Source organism: Amblyomma maculatum, chromosome 11, assembly GCF_055883805.1.
Source record: "Amblyomma maculatum isolate TAMU_Amacu chromosome 11, ASM5588380v1, whole genome shotgun sequence".
Classification (NCBI taxonomy): Eukaryota; Metazoa; Arthropoda; class Arachnida; order Ixodida; family Ixodidae; genus Amblyomma; species Amblyomma maculatum.
The window spans coordinates 132,898,870-132,921,592 of NC_139354.1; the positions used below are offsets into that span (position 1 = coordinate 132,898,870).

At 45.4% G+C, this 22,723-nt stretch overlaps 1 protein-coding gene across 1 annotated transcript in view; it reads left to right on the plus strand.

Annotated features, from left to right (window-relative positions):
* Positions 1-22,723, plus strand: part of LOC146174992 (anoctamin-4-like) — a 108,036-nt gene that overhangs the window by 70,475 nt on the left and 14,838 nt on the right. The window contains exons 21-24 of the mRNA XM_084585498.1: positions 2,287-2,381; positions 12,340-12,488; positions 15,242-15,394; positions 20,230-20,282. Of these exons, the coding sequence (XP_084441624.1) occupies positions 2,287-2,381; positions 12,340-12,488; positions 15,242-15,394; positions 20,230-20,282 (450 nt within the window). The remainder of the gene's footprint in view (positions 1-2,286; positions 2,382-12,339; positions 12,489-15,241; positions 15,395-20,229; positions 20,283-22,723) is intronic.

Genomic DNA, 22,723 nt, shown 5'->3' on the forward strand with positions numbered 1-22,723 from the left:
TCTAGGAAGTGTTTGAAAACAGACCAGACGCGCAGTTCGCACCACGGCACCCCGCCGAGACATTCCTTCCCAGTCAAGGATGCCCAAAAATACAAACGGCAACGCGCCGGACCTTACAGTGACAATGCATGTTAAGCCCTGCAATGCCGTCGAAGCAGGATAGAACAAACAACCTCCAGTAGATGTTTCATCTGTTTCCCTAATGGCGCTCAGATCTGTTTCCGACTATGTCCGTTCGCGTGTTCAGTTTGCATGGTCAGGATTGTTGACAGTCCACGGCTTTCCAGTAGCTGAGAATCACGGTCGATGGGGCGGGCCCTTTATTGTCTTGACATATTTTCAGTCTGAAGCTAGGGCGAAACTCGGTAATTTTCAAAGCTCACGAAAACAACTCGGCCCTTTCTTGTCGGGAGCGGTAACAGTGTAGGCCATCGATTTCAACTACGTCAACTGTGAATGCGACCGCTGTGCAGTTCTGGCGTGATTTTCGCCCCTCCAAAACAATTTTGCGCTAGCTGTGCAAGGAACTGTGCTAGGACTTACTTATGCGCTGACAATGTGGATGTGTCACTGGCTCCGTATCGTATGGAAAATTATCTGCTTTCTCAGGTTTTATAAGACTCCTAGATTATCTGAAAGCATTAGAGGAAACAATTTCATTTAACGCCCCTAGCGCACTTGAACCCTTGTAAAAGCGACGTCTCAGCAGTGCTTATCAAGGTGGTTGGACAGAATTGGTGGCTGAGTAACCGACACTCGGCAGCTCACACTTATATAAGGCAAACTCTCCTTTCCAACTGGTTTTTTAGGATGTGTCAATGGCACATTTACTAAGTTTCCTTCGAATTTAAACACTGACACACTCAACGAATTAATAAAATTAACAGATGAAAACATGTAACACCAATTGCTTGGCTAGAGCGTTTGAACGAAAAGGAAATGTTTCACAGCGCCAGCAAAGCGAATTCACATATAATCACAAGAACAGGACAGGCGCTGATCCTGTGTACCTGTACATTTGTCTTTGTTAGCGCTGCGGAACATTCCTTTTCGTTGAAATCATGCGCCATTAACCACCTAATACGGTTTCGGTTAGCATCCTATACTCAAATAGCAATCAACTGTGGCGGTGACTGTGGTCACTAATTAAGCACTGGTTTGCTTAAAACCAGTGCTCTAGGCGTAGAGGAGCAGAAAGTATTTTTAACTCCTCCGCTATCACCGTCGACAACTGGACGTAGTCCTTCTCACAGGTATACACAAAGCCAACCTTCAGAGTCATCGTTCCATTCAAATTACGCGCGTGGTTTTGCATTGAGGCTTGGCAACAAGAAGCTGCTTTTCCGCGGAATTTTATTTTATTTTAGCGCGTAACAAAAGCCCAACATGTGACCATGCAGCCTGAGCTTCCCGTCGCGACGCAAAGTAAACTCATTATACAAGCCAGCAGTCGGCGAGGCCAAGGAACGCATTGGGGATTATGTTTTATGCCTTTTTTTAATTTTTACTGAGATAATCACAGAAATGAGTAATGTAATCTGCTTAGGGGAAAGATAATTAAACACAAAGTAGAAGAAAAAACAACGTGCCGATGGTGGGGACCGAACCCACGACCTCCGAATATCGCCTCCGGTGCTCTTGCAACTGAGCTACATCGGCCGCTGTCCCCCCTGCTACTTTCTCGGGTATTAAATGTTGTCTGTATACGAACCTTGAGAGTGTTCACCAGCGCCACCCTCAACCATTGCGGCGGACGTGGAACGTCCTGTGTTACCGCCAGCGTCACGTAGAACGTGATCCCTTATGAACACCCTTATGAACACATTAGCAGAAATGGTCTAACATCGATTCATATTATCTTTTTTTTTAAGTTCTTCTGACCAAATGACCGAATATTTAAAACTGCAAAAAAAAGCACATGATATTCATATATTAAAATGCATATAGAAGGCTAGACTAGAACCGGTGTTTATAAAAGCTTCCTGTTCAAAAAGTACTATTGCCTTGAATATCTGGGCATTGGTGGGCGTATGTTTTAAGACACATTTTAGACCACTCTAACAGGGCTGACCATATTGCGCTAGCCGGTATTTCGACAACAAGACCTGCATTCGTCCAAATGAGCCGTTTTATAAAACTTTAGCCAGTGGACTGAAGTATTTCTTCTATCCTAAAGCATTTTTGATGTTAAGCCTTATCTTCCCTCTCTATTTCAAAAACGCATCTAAGAAGCAATGTTCCTATTTTTTACTAACGAAGGACCAAACATTGGTGTGACTCTTTCAGTGCGCAGGCGGCTGTTTGTATGAAGTTTCTGTCCAACTGGCAATCGTGATGGTGGGCAAGCAAGTTGTCAACAACATCCACGAGTTTGCGGAGTTGTAAGGCTCCTGACTGGCGTCCCGTTTTTCGTGCACTGCATGTTATCGTTTCTTGATATCAGAATTATTTTATTTGAAGTCGTATTTCGTTTCACGACCATAAAAGTTACACAGGTGATTCTAAAGAGTGCAGGAAATAAAAGAAAAGGTATACCGAAAAAGTATTTTATAATATATAAATGAAGTATATGCATTTAGATTGTCTTTCAAATATGTTCAAATATATTGTTTACTTTCATAAAAGACACAGAAAAATTAAAGATTCTGAATCAAACCTCAAGAAAGTAAAAGCCATCGGGATCAGCAGCGCCGAACTGTGCCGTTAAGTATTTCATTATCTTCAAAAATGCTAAGTTCTTCCTTTCTATTAGCTGCACAAATTTGGCGGCGCTCTCTGCATCTTCGGTTTTTAGTGCTGTGCTGCAGCATTAACCGCCATTTAGCTGCCGCGCCGGTTAATGTGACTATTACGCATCAACTATCCCATCGCACTAACAAAATGCAGTGAAACTGAATTATCCAGAAACAAACACTATATTTTGTGAAAAACGCAGGCCATTGTAATAACAAAGTTACTCAACTAATAAAGTTCATGTTTAGCTCGGTCTTCCTCTGCTCGTAGGAAGGCTTGCGTTTTTGCGTTTTCGAACATTTTGTGGCTTACTGCAAAGACGTTTTGTAAAAGGTGCATAGTACAATGCAGTCGGCCATTATAACGGAAAATCTCATCAGCAAGCTGTTTCCAGGGCCATACGTGCTCTACGCCTCACTGATGTCTCTGAAAGGGCTTCTCACTTGTTTATGTTCTGGTAGACCCACGTTACGTTACGTTTCTGAGCGTTCCTCGTTCTTGAAAGAAACTCATAGGTTGCTGGCACCCACGAGAAAATAAATAAATAAGTGGGTGCGCAGAGGAGTGAAATGCAACTGCACAAGTGCGAGATAAAGTTTATTGTGTGCTTTCCTTGGGCCCTTAAAGATGTCACAGGCTGATATTTGACTAAATTGTCATCTAAGCTGAAGTAGAATTGGAAATGGTCGCCTGCAGACTCATTGCTACCCTTCTAATAAATACATCCACGCTGCCAGGTGCGGAATTAGACGAATGCTAAAAATGAACTACGCAGAAGTCGAAACGATATTAACTAAAATATCCCTCTGTATGCGGCAACGTATTTCCTCACGCGGAAATTTCTGCTAGTAACACATTTAGAACCTGTGGCCTTATATGACCTCTTTTCTCTGGGGTGGTCAGGAAAGAGATGATGAGTAAAGTATAACAAAATTTTTAGTACTTTTTATTCGAACACGTTTTTTTTTTCTTCATAATTGATCATGCAACTACAATTTGCCATTCTTTGCCTACTTTGCCAATTCCAATCCCTGCTCACTCATGACGTCACCGGCCTCTGCAGGTAACGGGCAGGATATAATTTGATGGTTTCTTTAGTTTCGGCACTGTCATCAATATCTCTTTTAATGAGCCTGTACTAAGGTAATTAGCATTGATCACTTTTACTTTTCCAAACGACAATCAATGGGTACGAGGTTGTTATTTACGTACATAAATGCCGTTCAGAGTTTATTCTCTACTTTGCGAGGTGATTCAACGCATTGCTTTGTTACAAACGTATTTTAGCACTATTGAAGTCACCGCATAAACCGCATTACTCCGGCAAAACAAGTGCACCCGAGTCAGACGGCACCTCAACATACACACTTCTTCGTCTCCCAGCTTAGAGTTTTCGTTTTCTGCATCCATCTAGCCTGTAACATCCCCCCCCCCTTTTGCAAACGAAGCCCTCCGGGTGAGTCAGATGTCGCGGCATCGACAATTGTTCAGCCGGGTGACATGCACCACCTCAGTCTTTGCCGGACGTCGTCCACTCGCCCTAATCCGTGCAATCCGGTAGTTTATTTCGCCGAGCCGTTCTAGCAAAACATATGGACCAGTGTGGCATGCCAGCACTTTCATATAGGCTTCCAAAGCCATACTCGGTCACCTGGCAGGCAGGTGATCCGGCGATGGTGGTTGTCGTATTGAGCTTTCGATCGTCCTTGTGATGCCAAGGTTCTCAGTCATGAAATTCGCCGCGCTTCTTCCGCCAGGCAAACGGTTTTCGCTAAGCACAGGCCGCGGTCAGTGGAAAATGGGAGGATTGTGTCGAGGGTATGTCGAGGGAAGCGGGGGTACCGTAGGAAGAATAGACTGTATGCTGTGGTCTCATGGCTGTCAGTGGTCAAAGCGCATGTGATAAACAGAAGAACACAATCCCAGTTCTTAAGAATAGACTGTATGCTGTGGTCTCATGGCTGTCAGTGGTCAAAGCGCATGTGATAAACAGAAGAACACAATCCCAGTTCTTATGGTCCAAACGACGTACCTGCCAAAAGTAGCCGAGCAGCTCAGCCGGCCGGCGGAGCAAGCGCAGGGCCGAGCTGCGGCGTGGCGGCCGCCGTCGGTGGCCGCTGCTCGCCGGCTGCGAGTGTAAGCGTGCTGACGTAAGGCTACTCCCTCGCTATTTTTTGGGGGGATGATAAAATGTAAGCGGGTACTATGTGAAGAGTCCAATTACGTTCCTTTAGAACGCTGTGCTAGTCATAGAGGGCGCCGTGCGCAGCAAAACACACTTAACGCTGATTTTGGGCTGGCATCGTGAATCTATGCTCTTCGTTAGAAGACCTTGGATGTTGAATCCCAAAACCCAGCTCACGTAGATGAAGTGACTCGAAAAGTGTTTTTTTTTTTGTCTCGTTTGAATACTAGCACATGGAGATAGGACACGATAGAAACTTGGGTTTGGTGTTTCCTGCGATTCCTACTCTGCAATGGGGACACTTCGCTCTGCTAGAGAGAGGCGATGTTTACCGCTGTTTCTAGTGCAGCTATTCGTGTCCATGTAATGAGGCGAATCCGTTATTTTCGCATTTGCCGCCGCTTGTTAACGCACAGAGGTGCTTAATGGTTTTTGCGATTTCAACATCAAACTGAATGCTGAAAATCTGAGCAGAGATTTGCAACTGCTTCAAAAAGTATTTGGCAATACCGAATGAGTGATGTAAATGTTCCCTAGCATATGATGCCCTAAGAAAGTCTTGCTATTGCGAAGGATGTCCATGAAGACGTTTTGCCTCCACTTGCGTTGAAATTCCTTCCAAATTAAGCTTCCTTTTTCTGCCACCTTTTTGCTGCCAGGGAGTTCAGTAAAAACGGGAGTCTGAGGTTGATTTTGTGTTGCAATTGAAGGTTCTATTCCAGCAGCCTATTTATCGAGTCACAGATACACCACTCTGCCAGCGGGTTCTACTCTACCAATCAAGTCACTAGGGAATAGGCAGTAACGAAAAATTAATTTCCAGTGCAAATCAAATGCTGCACTTCCGAATTATTTTTCACTTCCAGAACATGTTGCTGTTAGGTTTGCTCGCCATGGTGTTCCCTCGTAAAAGAAACAAAAAAGAAACGGCCGCACTTATTGGGAAAATCGGCGACATATGTTTAAGGTATGAGAATTACATTTTTATGCAGTTCACTAATTAAAGAGAGTAGCAGCAGGCTAACGCACGAACGTAACTACCAACGAGGAAAACACTACGCGCTTTTTGTACGTGTCCAAATAGCAGTAAAGAAGGTACTCAGAAAGAGGGGCATATGAAACAGCTGGAAGTCTTTATTTTTCTTAACTTAGCGTCACAAGAAATTCGGTAGTGGTCACAATAGGCGACTAGGAAGCGCAGGAAAAGCGCATCGAGTTTTCGAAATCGATTCCTCGCCATACTTTCCGGACGATCCAAACGAGTCGAAAAGCGTTTATTTTGTCCATTCATTGCAACTACGAGAGCACTGTACCGATATTAAACGCGAAGGCAATCTAAGGAAGTGCGAGCTTCACAGCGCCAGAAAAAGGAGCATTGAATGAGTTATGCTATGCGGAGCGCCCTTCAGTAGCGCAGCGTTCTGAAGGCTCCAAATCAGGCACCCCACATGATACTTGCTTACTTTTTATTATCCCAAGAAGAAGAGCGAGGGAGCGTGTTTACGTCAGTCAGCTTACACTCGCCGCCGGAGAGCAGCGTCCAGCGACGGCGATGGTAGCGCCGCAGATCGGCCCCGTGCCTGCTCCGCCGGCCGGCTGTGCTGCTCGGCTACTTTTGGCAAAGACGGTACATTGCAAGCATATTTTTGAGAGTTCTGTTGGTGCGTTCGGTTAAACCATTTCTTTGAGCGCGAAAAGGGGTAGAATGTCTGAATTGTGATGCAACATAATCGAAGAAGTTCTTCCATCACAGCGGCTGTAAATTGGCGGCTTCTACTAATCACAATCTCGGGGACCATGTCGCAAGATGACGGAATTCAGGATAAAAAGGGACACTTGGCACGTTATAGCGGAGGGAATAGCAGCCGTCTTACAGTAATGAGTATACGATGGTTCAAACATACAGCCATCCAACGGTTACCTTTTTATGACTCTTGAAAGGATCCAAAGGCCCAATCCGACTTTCTCAAAAGGAGCTTTGGGCAGCACCGCAGGGTGAAGAATTCCGGGGGCTACATCAGTAGGACTTTCGTGACTCTGGCACTGAGGACAGCTGGCCACATACTGTTCAAACGTGCGGCGCATCTGTGGCCAGTAGAATCGCTCCAGAGTAAGGTGCAAAGTTTTCGCGGATCCCAGGTACCCCGAAGCTGGTTCGTCATGCATTACGCGTAAAATGAAACGACAGAGGTTTTCAGGCATTACCAGCAGGAACCGACGCCCTGTGTATGAATAAGCTTTCTTATATAACAAGCCATCATGTAGATAAAACTGGCTGTTCGAGGTTGGGTCCCGAACAGCTTTCAAGAGCGGCTCCAGATGCGGGTCATTTTGTTGCTTTGTTTGGAAGGCACGAGTATCAGGAAATTCTTCAGATAAAGCAGTGATGGAATGATAGAAGTTGTTCGCGTAACGTTCCGTCGTGACAAGTTGCCACCGGCAGAGGCAGTCCGCGTCTGCGTGCCGTCAGCCGTTCTTGTATAAACTAGTATAGTCGTATTCTTGTAAGCGAAGTGCCCAGCGGGCCAGGCAACCAGACGGATTATGGAGGTTGAGTACCGGCAGCGGGAATGATAATCGGTTAGCGCTACGAAAAGCCGTCTGTACAGGTAGCAGAGAAACCGCTGCACAGCGAAAATAACCGCGAGGCACTCCGGCTCGGTGATCGTGTACTTGCGCTCAGTCTTACTTAGAGTCCGACTAACGTAAGCAATGACATGGTCGCTGTCGTCATAGCACTGAACGAGGACAGCACTGATACGCCACTTGCGTCAGTATGCATTCCGTTGGAGCAGAATGGTTCAAGTGCCTTAAGATAGAATGAGATTTTCAGAGGAACCTCAGTTGCCAGAAAGACGAATCGCACTCACATATCCACTCGAATGGAGCGTCTTTATGCAGTAGGCATATGCTAAGCTGGGCGTGATAAAGGACAAACGCGGCAAGGACCTCACTGAAGCCTCACAGATAAAGAAGAGGTGGCAGGAATACACAGAACTGTACAAGGACCCGAATGTGCAAACCCAACATAAGAGGGTTGTTATTATTGATCTCGAGCCGGGCATCCTGAAGAGTGCAGTTAAATGGGCCTTAGCCAGCCTTGCTAAGAACGAAGCTAGCGGAATTGATGGCATTCCAGCTGAGTTGCTTCAAAACCTCAACCATGACGCTGTTAACATTCTGCATACATTATGTCAGAAGATTTGGACAACACTGCAGTAGCCACAGGATTGGAGGAGGTCACTTTACATCCCCATTCCAAAGAAAGGCAGTGCCAAAGAATGTTCCAACTACCGCACGATCGCGCTTATTTCGCATGCTAGCAAGGTGATGTTGAAAATCTTCCAAGGAAGGCTGCAGCAGTATGTGGATCGGGAACTTCCGGACGTGCAAGCTGGGTTTCGCAAGGGCAGAGGAACTAGAGACCAAATAGCCATCTTTCGCTGGATTATGGAAAAAGCAAGAGAGTTCCAGAAACCCATCTACCTCTGCTTTATTGATTATGCGAAAGCGTTTGACTGCGTAGATCTCAGCTGATTGTGGCAAGCTCTCCAAAATATGGGAGTTCCAATTCACCTCATCTGTCTCCTCAGGAACCTGTATGAACCTGTAGGAACCTGTAAGAACTGGGCATGGTCTTACGGATTGGTTTCCGATTGAGAAAGGAGTGAAGCAAGGCTGCATACTGTCGCCCTGCCTATTTAACCTATATGCAGACTGCATCATGAGGAAGGCCGGTCTGGACGAGTCTTCAGCTGGAGTGAAGAATGCTGGAAAACGTATCAACAACCTTAGATATGCGGATGATACCACTTTAATGGCAGAAAGTGAAGTGGAACTCAAGAGACTTCTGATGCGCGTACAAGAAGAGAGTGAGAAGTTTGGGCTCAAACTGAATATTAAAAAGACAAAGATCATGGCGTCTTGCCCTATCAAGTCCTGGAGCATCAATGGACAAGAAGTGGAAGCTGTGACAGATTTTCTCTTCTTGGGCTCCAAGATTACCTCGGAAGGAGACTGCAGCCAGGAAATTAGAAGACGCCTGCTTCTGGGACAGAGAGCAATGGTTAGCCTTGACCGCCTATTAAAGAGCAGAGACATTAGTGTGCCAACCAAGATCCGTATAACTCGTGCTATGGTCTTTCCAGTTGTGATGTATGGATGCGAGAGTTGGACTGTGAAAAAGGCTGACCGCCGAAGAATTGACGCGTTTGAATTGTGGTGCTGGCGAAGACTCTTGAGAGTTCCTTGGACTGCCAGAAGATCAAATCAGTCGATAATGTCGACCATAAACCCTGACCGCTCATTGGAGGGTCAAATTCTAAAGGTAAAGCTCAGCTACTTTGGTCATCTGATGAGAAGAGAGGAGTCGCTGGAGAAAGATTTGATGTTGGGAAAGGTTGAGGGTCGCCGGAGAAGGGGTAGGCAGCGAACACGATGGTTAGATGGCATCCTCGAGGCACTGCAGATGAAGTTATGTGATGTTAGAAAGATAGTGAGAGACTGGAAAGCGTGGCGTGACATGGTCCATAGGGTCACGAAGAGTCGGACACGACTATATGACTGAACTGAACTGACAGTTGCCAGAAAGACGAATCGCACTCACATATCCACTCGAATGGAGCGTCTTTATGCAGTAGGCACATGAGCGGGTAGGCGACGTCTGCAAAACGAGAGATGAAGCGTCAGAAGAAGGAGAAAAGCCTAAAAAAACTGCGGAGCTCCTTCACGTTACGAGGTTGCTGAAACGCGGAACCAGCTACGGTCTTTGAAGATTAGGCCGGACGACAACACCATTGACGAGGTGACCAAGCACCAATGCCTGTTCCTCGACAAAACGGCTGTTTTTTTTTTTTTATTCCGCACGAAACCAGTTTTGCGCAAGCAGCTCAGCACCGAGCACTAGGCGGTCGTTGTACTCTTTTAATATCCGGCCAAAGATCCCTACGTCGTCCAGATAGTACATACAGACCTCCCATTTCAGTCCACGTAGTGTAGAATCCATGACGCTTTCAAATGTCGAAGGTAAATTGCACAAATCGAAGGCCATAACGTTAAATTCGATCAGACCATCGGGAGTGATGAAAGCGGTCTTCTCCTTATAGGTTGGGTGCATCAGAATCTGTCATTATCCTGACCGCAGGTCTATAGATGCGCAGTATGACGCACAGTACAAGCAGTCAATGGCGCCATAAATGCGGGGAAGCGGGTTGACTTCCTTTTTGGTGACTGAATTTCGGCGGCGTTAATCGACACAAAATTGCCATGGGCCATCTTTCGTTCGCACAAGAATTACTGGAGCCGCCCATGCACTGCATTACTCTTGAACGACATCCTGCTTCAACATTCCACGAACTTTATCATTGATCTCCTTGCACTCAAAAGGCGCCACACGGAGTGGTTTTTGGCCACTTGGGTGCACATATCTGCTGTCAATGCGATGCTTGGTGCGTGACCCAAGGAAGGAGCGTGAGCTCGTGGCATTCGAGAAGTAAAATACGGATGATTACTTCGATAAATATTCCGGGGCATCACGCTCTGTAGCATTACGGGAATCAGAGTTGAGGATTCACAGGGGATACTGCGACATGCCGGTCTGGTACATTCGTAACTATATAAGGCCACTGAAATTGGCACGTCTTCTCTACAAGAGGCAAGCTTCATTTCAGCTATACCAAAAGAACTGGCTGCGTGGAGCATTTATTGGTCCACAATGACGTGCAGCCCTAGCTGGTTCGCACCAAACGATGAGGGCCTAGAAGAGATGTCTACCCGAAGTTCGAATAATTAGGCATCACGATCGCATCAAAAAATTCGATCGCCAGGCGAGAACACGAAACCAAAACGCACTGCACATACATCGAGGGTACAACGGTATCGTCCCACACGCAAATCACGTCATCACAAACAAGAGGGGTCCTCGAAGAGCTCAAGTAGGCAGCCTTCAACATTGAACCCGCCCGTGTTACAATCTACGGTTTCGCCTATATACGCAGAATACCAAGAATTACATCATGCATGGAATATAGCTGTAGTACGAATTCCGCCGAAAACACGGTTGTTCCAAGACACACCTTGGCACTACGCACTCCAACAAGGTACAACAAATCGACGCTAACGCTATGAAAATTTGCATTCCGTCCCACAAAAACATTACTTTGCAATGGTCCCCAACAGGTTTTTAAACGATAAGTCTATAATTGAAATAGTTGCACCCGTGTCCACTAACGTTGTTGTGGAAATACCGTCAGCAGACAAACGATACTTATTTTGATCATAGTCACAGAAGGAGGTATTTCAGCGAGTAGCAATCCTTTTTGAATGCCTCACCTATATGGACCGCGGCGCCTAGTTTTCCGGCGGTAGTAAGTGTGAGCAACGCCGCGTGGACGGAGAACGGCGGGCGCGAAACGCGGGCGGTAGCAAGGGAATGATTGCGTACGCCACCGGGCTGAAACTGGCAACGTGGAGGAGGTGGCCCGTACCGAGGGGAATAAGCTCATCGTGCGTGACATCAGTTGTGTTACATTTGATGGAGAGTGCGGTTACGATACCCCTAACCTCCCCCTCATCGTCATCATCAGCTTGACTATACCCACTGCAGGGCGAAGGCCTCTCCCATATTTCTCCACTTAACCCGGTTCTGTGCTAGCTGCATCCACTTGACCCCTGCGAACTTTTAACCACCTCATCCGCCCACTTAACTTTCTGCTGTCTCCTTATCTCCCCCTAACGTAACACTATTGATATCACCACGTAAAAAAACGTGGCTCCGACAATACAGGTGCACCCAAGTCAGACGGCACATCAACGCACACACTTTTTCTTCGTCCTCCCATTCTGAGCTCCTCGTTTTCTTCATCCACCTAGCCTGTAACAACATTATCAATTAAGCTGCAAGTATTGGGGATTACATTTATACACTTGCACATGCCATAACAAATCGTGGTGGTTTTGCATGATTATTTTGTTTCTGCTACCTCCAGCTATTTATCATTTAAAACTTTTTCTTAGAGAATGAAAAAGACATATAACGGGTGGCTATCGCCGTTTCTTTGTTGCATTTTGTCAAGGGGTGCCATTCCTGCAGCAAATCCCAAATAATACCACAACTGCTACTAAGTTGATATCCAGGCATATGGAGTTTATATATAACATGGAGAGGTACTCGTCTAATGGTAACCTTTTCCCCCATACGTGTTTCTTTGTGTTTATGCAAAACCACAGGCTCCTGGCTATCGCCTTGTCTTTGTTGCATTTTGTCAAGAGGTGCCATTCCTGCAGCAAATCCCAAATAGTACCACGACTACTACTAAGTTGATCTTTAGGCATATGGAGTTTATATATAATATGGACACGTACTCTTCTAATGGTAACCGTTTGTCCCATACGTGTTTCTTTGTGTTTATGCAAAACCGCAGGCTCCTTATGAATCGGTGGCGATCTTGGTACCGGAAGCGCATGACTCGTGGCTGCAGAAACTTCCAGGGGCCACTACCCCCCTGGGAAGAAGACTACGTGCTCACACCATGGCACAAGCTGTCCCTTTTCGGCGAATACCTCGAGATGGGTGCGCATATAGGGGCTATCTTCGTTTAGCCATCCCAGAAGCACGGTAAAGAATGTACGATCAATCAAAATTAAATTTAAAGAAACGTACGGATACTTACCAGTCTTCACCTAAACACTATGCTGAGAAGGATCTGTGATTTGCATCAAAATAAGCAAATGAGGTGCAGTCATCGAATTTCTCATTCTCAAATTTTTACAAATTGTTGAGATTTATGCATTTTTCTTTAAACAACATGAAATGCGGTTTTTCGTTGCATTTCTTGCTAAATGCAAGAGTTCGTTCTTCTCACCGTACAAAAATATTGAGCCTGAGCTCCACCGCAGGAGCTAACTACGCTAGCGTTGACCTGCAGGAGAAAGTTGGATCACCTGACTCCTCTTACTACTCATGGAGGAGGCGCTTGATAAGAACTGCGCGTTTTAAAGCTAGACGTTCAGTTCTTATCCATAGTTTTGATTATTAAAAAGAGCCGACATTGGCGTGGCTTTTTTCCTCCCGCGTCATCGCAGGGCTTTCTGAAGTTGATTTAAGCTGTTACCATGGTGCAATAATTACCACGGAGTAGCTGGAGAAAGATCTGATTTTGGGAAAGGTTGAGGGTCGCCGGAGAAGGGGTAGGCAGCGAACGCGATGGTTAGATGGCATTCTCGAGCACTGCAGATGAAGTTATGTGATGTTAGGAAGATAGTGAGAGACCGGAAAGCGTGGCGTGACATGGTCCATAGGGTCACGAAGAGTCGGACACGACTGAACGACTGAACTGAACTGAGCTTAATGCCGGACGAGCATGACAGAACTATGTGTAAGCTCCCATTTATACTTCAAGAATGAGGGAATGAAGCTGAAAATCATGCTGCGAATGGCAAAAGAGTCGTTCTCATGCATGTCGCAAGCAGTAGAGTGACCAAGATTTTTTCCGTGAAGCTGGTTGGTTTGTTGGGTTTAACGTCCCAAAGCAACTCAGGCTATGAGAGACGCCGTAGTGGAGGACTCCGAAAATTTCGACCACGTGGGGTCCTTTAACGTGCACTGACATCGCACAGCACACGGGCGCCTTTTCTTTCGCCTCCATCGAAAAGCGACCGCCGAGGCCGGCATTCGATTCCGCATCCTTGGGAACAGTAGTCGAGCGCCGTAACCACTGCGCCACCCCGGCGGGGCCCCGTGAAGCTGGTGATAAATAGCTCGGTGAGCAACTCCGAAAGACAGGCGCGCATGTTTACGATCTTGAGCTTTCAGTTTGAATTTTGCGAAAAATGATGCCGGCTTCTTCACGCAACAGTATAACTTTTCAGAGCATAGAAGGTTTCTCTATGAGCAGAGAGTTTTGTTTAAATATCTTCTTAAGGAAGACAGTCAAATCCAACAACGAAAATTTATCTGTAATGACCTGAATGATTCTGCTGCCATACACAGCAATGTGCACGTTGAGTCGCATTACACAGCCTCAGCAGTACGGAAGCAGTAACTTCAAAAGATTTAGAACGTAAACAAACGCAAGCAACCGCATATCGTTATATCTGAGGTATGAGTAAACACACAACGCAAGGTGCACAAACATCCAACCAAACCTCGAGTGACAACGTCAGTGAGCAAGAATTCGCAGCGTGAAACAAACCTCTGCATAGTCGCATTACAGTGTTCCTCCGCGCCATCACCACTGTACAACTTCCCTACTCTACAACGTTCAATGGAGCATGTCAAGCGGCGCCTGTTTCATTGGCACCATCCGAAGGCGCTGCGCATCTGTCAGGCAGCTGTGAGGAGCGCTCCTCTCACAGAAAAGCAATCGAGATTAAACACCGCTTATCTCTGAACACTTGTAGCAGCTGCAGCTTTTCCATAACAGCAACAGAGCTGACCAGTGCACGTCGTCTTGGCAGTAGTAAAAACTACCGGCTACGCTTCGGCAGCTCGCTGACACGCAGTGGTTTCTTGCCAAATGATTAGCCCTAATTCCTAAACTTAAACCTTAACACACCGGGACCAAATGAATGAATGTATTGACGTGCGACTTAGCTGCCTATAAATGCATCACAGAGCGGAAGTTCAATGGTCGTTATCCCACTAAGTACGTCACAAGAACGCTGCTGAGAGGTGGGGCCAGACTGTGTCCTTGAGCAAAAACGCAGTCCGCATCCAGGTCAGTAATTGGAGATCAAGTAATGTCTACCTGTTTAAGTGGCGCACAAGTACGGATGTCGGTCGATTCAACTTTTTTTTTTGTAGCAAACTTGCTTTATAATACATTTCAAGAGGGGGGGGGGGGGGCTCGCACAGGAGAACACACCAGCTTTTTTTTGTACTAATGCTCACCTCACGTGTTCATCCTGCTCTGCACGCCACATATGGTAAGTCGGAAACGTTCGAAGCCTCAACTCTACAATATTTGCACTCAGTGCTCATGGAACCCATTGTCTGATTTTTGTCACCCAACAGTTTATGCACTTAGCAATAAAATTGCAGCGAATTGCTTCATTGACGTTATCATTGGATTTTGGAGTAAAAACATAAATGCACAGCGCAATTTCCGGTGTACAGAACCTGCAGTTTTGAGTATTTCTTTTGAAATATCACCAGATATGGCCTAAAGTCCACAAGGGTATATCAATTACGGTGCATTTTGTTACATTATGACTGTGCGTACTCCTTCATTTTATGCGCTATCCGCACGCCGTGTACGAACCTAACGTCTATCTGTGACCCAGTTTAGTCAATACTTGCGGCAACGGCTCCTCCCTTTACCACAGCCGTGCAGTTTGGATTTGTTACCCTGTTCGTGGCTGCGTTCCCGTTGGCGCCGCTGTTCGCGCTGCTCAACAACGTTGTGGAGATACGACTGGACGCCTACAAGTACACGTCGCAACTGCGCAGACCCCTGGCCGAGAGGGTGCCCAATATCGGTGAGCAGAAGCAAACATTACTGCTCTCCATATTGAGGGCTAGAGAGGCCCTTTAGGGCCGAAGTTGCATACCCCTTCCCGCTATCCCGCTACCCGCTACGGTGCGAAATTGTGAAGTTAAAGTTCTAAATTTTGCGAGGCACTACCGTAATATCCAATAAACGATGGCAACATGAATTCAATGCGTTAAGTCTATCAGACTCAAGTTGTACGTGTGAAAACTTTATCCTATCTTATTTATGACACCAAAATACGATTGTAAATTGGGATATTAGTCTGCGCTAGTTGGTTCATAGCTTTCAAAACAAATAGCACACCGCAAAGAAACCGGACACAAGAAGGCAATACACAAGACGGGACGGGCACTGACTAGCAACCTAATTGCACGTAAAGCCAAAGCACATTATATACCTACTACAATAGACCATGTGGGTACAATCACTTGCTGCACAGTCAGAAGTGAACACTTCCGGAAGACGTTTCTCTTATCGAGCTTAAAATAACATGTTGACGGATACAATCAATGCTTGGAAGACACAGTCAAACAAATTCTGAAAAACGTTTGCATGAAAAGCTGCAAGCATACTCCCTGTGGTGTATAAGATAACATCAGAAAGGCAATAACGTATGGAGTGAATGAAACCGCATGTGCCCCTGAAATTGGGACAAAGGTCGTAGCGAACAACAGATAAGGAAAACACGGATGATAACTGTCATTGACAAGGTTTGAAATGGGAATGCAAAAAAATGTATACGAGTCTAAAACAACACCTTCAGATGTTAAAACCATTAACAGCTGAAGCAAAGACTGACGGGTGACAAATAACATGCACGACCGAACCATGAAGCCCAAACACCACAAAACACTACACAATCGGGGACAATTAAACGACCAAGACAAGCACACGCAAACGAACATGGCAATGCACGTACACAAAAAAGCCTAGCTGAAGTTAAAACGCGAGATCTGAGCTCTCTCCAGAAAGGCCCTTTCTTTCTCCTGAAGAGAAATTAAAGGGTTGCTGATACACGCGCCCGCAGGCTTTTCAATAAAAAAACTTCAATCAGCTCTCTTTCTAATTTGCTTTTTGCTGTTGCGAGAAATTTTGCGTCGGATAATAAAGGCCGACACTGATGATGCCGTTGATTACAGTGCTCTGCCAATTTACTTTATAGTCTTATTTTTACGTTGAGGGCGTGCTCTCCAGCTCTTACGGTGAAAAACATCGCCCCTCCTGGCCAATGTAGACTTTGCCGTACGTTAGAGGAATCTGGTATACCACACCTAGCCGGCATTTTGTGTTGTCTTCTTCTTTTGTCCGGTTTCATCGCGCTGTGTTAATTTTTGAAATATACGCTTATAAACTTGTACCAGAGCTCAGAAAGTGAACAGATGATAGCACATATGCGCCCGGCATCCAATGTCTAGCATCAAGAAAAATTTCTAAACCAGTCTATGTCTTGCCGCTCTGTCGAGTCATAGTTCATAGGGTCATACGTAAGCATCATGAACGCTACCACATGAAATGACTGCGTAATGGCGCTGAACTTGTCACCTCGTACACATTGATCGCTACAGTAATGCACGCATCTTCGGTATGGGCCCTGCTTTTGGAACAGTATTCAAGGAAATTACTGCAGTGGACATTATTTGAACCCTTTGCAACTTATTCTAAATCCGTAAAATATATGGCTATTTTCAGTCAATCAATCAATCAAACGATTTTTATTTTCACCGAAATAAAATATGCATTGCGAAAAAAGGTGGGTGGGAGAAAAGGCTGCACAATAGCAGCTTAACAAAGCTCCAACCACTCTGACAACAATGTCAGCACTGTAACATTTCAGATTTTTGTTATTTGTGTTTAATGTACTAAGAACTGTACAAAACGAAAGTAAAAAGAAACCTGTAGTAACACTAATGCTCGTTTAAAAATAACTACTCTAGTAACCTTTGTTAAGTGTCGTGATGTATATTTCTTGCTTCATTGAGTCATTGAGTGTATGCAGGAGTGTGTATTCAACGCGTTTTACAAAATTCGAATATATTCCACAGTTTGATGCTTGGATATTGGTCTCGCTATTCCAAATTTTAGAATATTCTTATTGCATTGTGCAATGTAGAGAACGCTTGCATCGAAGTGTGCATTTCCCTAAAAAATATGTTGTTAATTAGGTTTTAAGCAAGCGCACAGTGGAGAAACTGGCGTCGCCATCTATCGTCGGAGAGCCGTTCTTCTCAATTTCGTTGGCTTCTTCGGCACTGAGGTGCAAGCTTCGAGCGAATATAAATAGATGGCGACACTCATCTAGCCATTTAATCTTTTAACATGTTTTTGACCTTAGCAATGACAGGTTGCAGATGTGCGCTTTAAGAGACACAAACAATAACTTTATTGAACCAAATTCATGTACCCTGTAGTAGCGCCATTTAATCCAGAGGTCGTCTGGAGGCAGCCTAAAATCTTCTCCTGAGGTCCACGACGATGTGGCTCTCAAGGCCCGCTGCCTGCAAGGCTTCCTCTGTAGAGGATGAGGTGGGGAAGGGAACGGGGGAACTGTACCTGCATATCTATGCATATTGTTACGAAGCGGCAAGCCGATGAAGACAATAGGCAGAACATGACCGATGACGATGGTAGATGACGTTTAATGAATGTTCGCGGGCCTAGCGCGAGCGCTCCTGCCCGCGCCACTGCCTGCTTCTTCTTCCTTGTCGTCCGTAACATGACCCGGGGCCACCGAGCGATCGTCCCGATCGTGGACGAAGAAGTCTAGCGATGTTAATGATTTTATGGCATGGTGATGGGCGTGTCTGGATGCTTGAAGAAGAAGTGGAAGAAGAAAGAATAGAACGGCTTGCCGGTACGATGTCTGATGCGTGGGTGATCCGTCTCCCTTGGAGCTGTCAACCATCAGTCACCAGAGTCCATGGGACCGATGGCTCGAGGTCACGTCGGGCAGCTTGGGCGGGGGTTGCGTGTTCGTGTCCATCGGTTCCTTCGGGTCATTCGGGTCGTTCATCTCGGTTCTGATCGGTATGTCTGTTCTCCTTGTCTTCAGGTCCGGGCTGGGGGCTGGGCGGTGGTAGTTGTTCAGGTCTGGGCTTGAAGGGCTGGGGCGAAGCTGCTCGGCGATTTCCCTGGGCCCTCGGTGATGGTCCCGGCTTGAAGATGGCGTCGATGCTCCAAGGCGAGGATGGGGATGCCGTACGCCGCACCTCCAACCAAATGTTACGAAGCGGCAAGCTGATGAAAACAGGAGGCAGAACATGACTGATGACGATGGTAGATGACGTTTAATGAATGTTCGCGGGCCTAGCGCGAGCGCTCCTGCCCGCGCCACTGCCCGCTTCTTCTTCCTTGTCGTCCGTACCAATATTGTGGGGATGCTGACACTGGCTACAGTCTGCTGGGGATGTAGGTTTATAAATTCTGAAAAGTTTTTATTAAATCTGGAAGTTTGTCTATATTCTTCTTCATGCAAACTTTGGTCAGCTGTCAATCCTTTGCGAGAGAAGCCGTGCTTCATCCTCGACTGCCGAAAGGTTTAGTGATGTCGCTATATCCCCTAACCCACAAGTGTTTAGTTGTGATGTGGAAATTTGGGAGGGTTTAATTTGATTCTTGGTGAAGTTAGCACGAGAAAACTGGAACAAAATAGCCAATATGTTCTCAGCTTTTTGTACCCTATATCTTGTTTCTCAGAACTGACATCAGGTGTATTCTTGCCTTACGTTTTCCTATGTTATCATCTTGCTTTCTGTTTTACCCTTTCGTGACGTAGGTATATATTCTGTTAACTTTATAATAGAACTGTAGCTTACGTTTAAATTACTCCTGCCTTTGGCGTCAAGTTTTTCGAGGTAACTTCAACACGAGTCTTTACTGCTGATGGTATAGGGCGAGTAAACGCTGGCTCACGATAAATGAACTTTCAGGCGTGCACGTTCGCGTATTCTATTCCAAGGACGCTCTCATGCCTTCTTCCCTAAATGATAGCCATTTAATAAGACGAGTCTGGCTTTTCTGAGAGCAGCTGTAGACCCACCATGGTGTTATCTCGGGTAGCAGCAATCTGTAGGCTGTCTTTGAACCAGTGTATATTGTTTTGATGCCCTGAGTGCAGCAAGCCATAACGAGGGCCAAGGCTATGGTGGCCCAATGCTCCTTGCCAAGGTCGGATCTCCAGATCAGCATAGTTACTGCTACTTGAGATCAAACGTTCCCCTCTACAATTGTTATTAATCGTTTAGGATTTATACTCGCACTTGTATGTATTATGTCTTGCCTGTCACCAATCGTACGGTTTAATAATTGTGCCTTCACCTCTCTGCGCCCCATCTTGAGCCTGGCGTGCATAATACGCTGTGGGCGTTTAATGTGGCCTCCTGAGGTCTTCCGTCGAAAAGGCGGACTCTTCACTCTACTTCAATTCGGGCATAAGTAACCTAGGCTGTTCCGTAAGTGGCCAACCATTAGCGTCGTGCTAATTTTTTTGTTTTGACCAGTGTTTTGTGCGTCGTTTACCTTTCTTACAGTGTTATGTGTTCCTTTTGTATCCATTTTTATCCAGAGAAATGACACCTCTTAAAAGCACTAGTATGCATAATCCAACGTAAACCGACGCTGCTGTGCCACTCTGTCTGAACCGTGCAGTCTTAAAAACGTCGAACTTTTATGTCTATGATAACGATTTCTTTTCGACACTGATGCATACGTTATGGGGCTTGGCTGTTCCTTTTCGATTACACTGATCCATATGCTAGTGATCGGCATCTCTGCAGCGTTGAAAGATTATTGATGTCTCTCATATTTTGACGTTTTGCTGCCCAGGAGCCTGGCAGGTCATCGTGAAGGGGGTGTCTACTTTCGCCGTCGTATGTAATGTAAGTAAATGTATGGCACATATCGCGCATGCTTCAATTAATACTTCAGCGATTTTATTGCTTCACTCAGTATAGAGGACAGAGAGTTTGCAGTGAGTGCGTGCAGCCCCTCAAGCGATGATGTCTTAACGGAGCATTTTGGTATGCTAGTTGGCGCATGAAGGAGGGTGAAAACAGCGCCAAAACAAGAACATGGCAACAAAGCCCAGGAGCTGACCAGCAACTGAGGTTTATTGACGGATAGAAGGAACTTAAACTCACGCAGCACGCGTCGGGCTGCTATCAGTCTATTTAAGGATCAGATCTGCTGCGGAACATCGCAGAAAAGTTGATAAGTGATCTAAGAGGTAACTGCACAGAAAAGTTTTGTAACCGCACTGAGGGGAAGACAGCCGTGGTTACATAAGTCCATAAATTCCTACACAGGCTAAAGTGGATTGTCGGCAAAGTGGGAGTGCACTTAGTATTCTCGACCTTAACAAACCCTGCACACATTTGCCTCAAGGTCAGCATGCCACACAAGAGCAAGCACAAGAATTCCTTCTTTGCACGCAAGCTTGGAATAGTATATATGAGATACCCCTGTTATGTGGTGGGTATTATGTGAGTAGAACCGGTCGTTCCATTAACGACCGGTTGTTGGAACCCAAGAAAGACTTCGAGATTGGACCTGGAAAAAAATGGCTGTGCACAGCGCCTTATGCTACCACTGCCGTCCAGCCTTTGACAATTGTAGCATCATTAAGAGATGCGATGAAAAACGCACACGCGAGATATTCGAAGCCTCGTGCATGCCTAAGGTCGATGGTGACTGCGTAGCGCCCCGCCTATTACGCTGAATAAAAATGAACTCGCCTTCCTCGACGACAGCTTTCATCTGTGATTTCTCGGCTCTTTCCTTATACACCTTTCGTCACATTTGACGCGCACTCTGACGTGCCGATTTTTTCTATTAGGTTGGTGACAGGTGTCAGTTTTAAACATGCATCACATGAGCTCATCCCGCGTTTAAAAGAGCCGTAATCTTAACGTTTATCACACGGATAGCAGCCTGGGTCGTGCTCTTTGGTTTTTGTTTGACTGTGGTGGGTCGTCATGTCCTTATTTTTGCGCTGTTTATATCCACGTTCATGTCCTACGGCATGTCCGTTTCTAATTGCTCCCTATTTATCGTTTATAGATAACCATACATTTATTGATTAGTTTTCGATTATTTTTTCCATTAGGCACCGCTTTTTAAAGCCGCCGTTACAATAATTCATGAATCAATTCTCGTTTTACTTTCTTTTTGTGTAGGCGCTGCTTCAAAGTGCCAAGCTTAGCAATTTCTTCAGCAGCTGGTACATGTCATTACTATGGCCAAATCGTGACAAGTTGAACAATACTTGTGCGGGTACCCTAAAAACTGCACGAGCTCTATAAAAGGAACACAACACGTCTATTTTAGGTCGCTCACTACTGTATACATGGTGTCGCACAAAACTTACAGTACGAATAAGGAGACATAAATCTCGGGTTTAGGCGACTCTTACCCCGCTTCGAGCATATGGAAGGAATATAATCATGAGGCTGACCATGCCGCGATTATCGCTAACGCCAAACTACACAGGCGTATGCATGCAGCATTCACAACTCGGTAGGCATGGGATGGGCGCCGCTTTGTGCTTATATTACCTTTTGCTATTTCATAGCACTCAGAATGCAGCGCTCCACCTGAACTGTGTGTCCCCAGGCCGGCATACATGTTCCGATTATTTATTTATTCAATTTATTCATCGATTATTTATAATCATTTATTATAATAATAATATAAATCATAAATTTTGAAATTATATATTATTTGTTTATAAGTGGAACTGCCACGTTTAACTAGAACTTTGTTTATCGCGTAGCTGGTACCAGATTAAGAGTGAATGGAAGGTGAACTTAATGGTCTAAAGCCCGATGGTAAATCATTGTCATAAAACTGGCTGCACTGTACGATGACCTGTCCACAAAATCTCTAGATAATAACGTCGGAAGGACAAAAAAAAATAAAATGATTTAGATTACGAATGATTACGGTCCAGTTCACAAAAGGTGTCATCAACACAATTTTGTGAAGCGTAACCTAGCCTTTGCCATATTTCCGCTCGGCCTTTCGTGAAACAGTGAAAGGTTATTCACAATTCAGCGACTGGTGTTCTAGCAAAGTCTAAAAATATCGCCAGGAGCAGTTTCGTCAGAAGCTCATTTTATTGGTTTTCTATCCTCTCAAATCCCGTACTGACAGAAGGAAATATACAAAACGCTGGTGACAAAAAGAAGAAGACCTTTTCCCCGCTTGGTCCATATAAAGCTAGCTGTACCCTTGCATTTACTGTACCATTCATTCTTTCATTTATTTTATTTTTATATTACCTAGCATTTTTTATACTCGTGTATTTATTTATTTCACAACA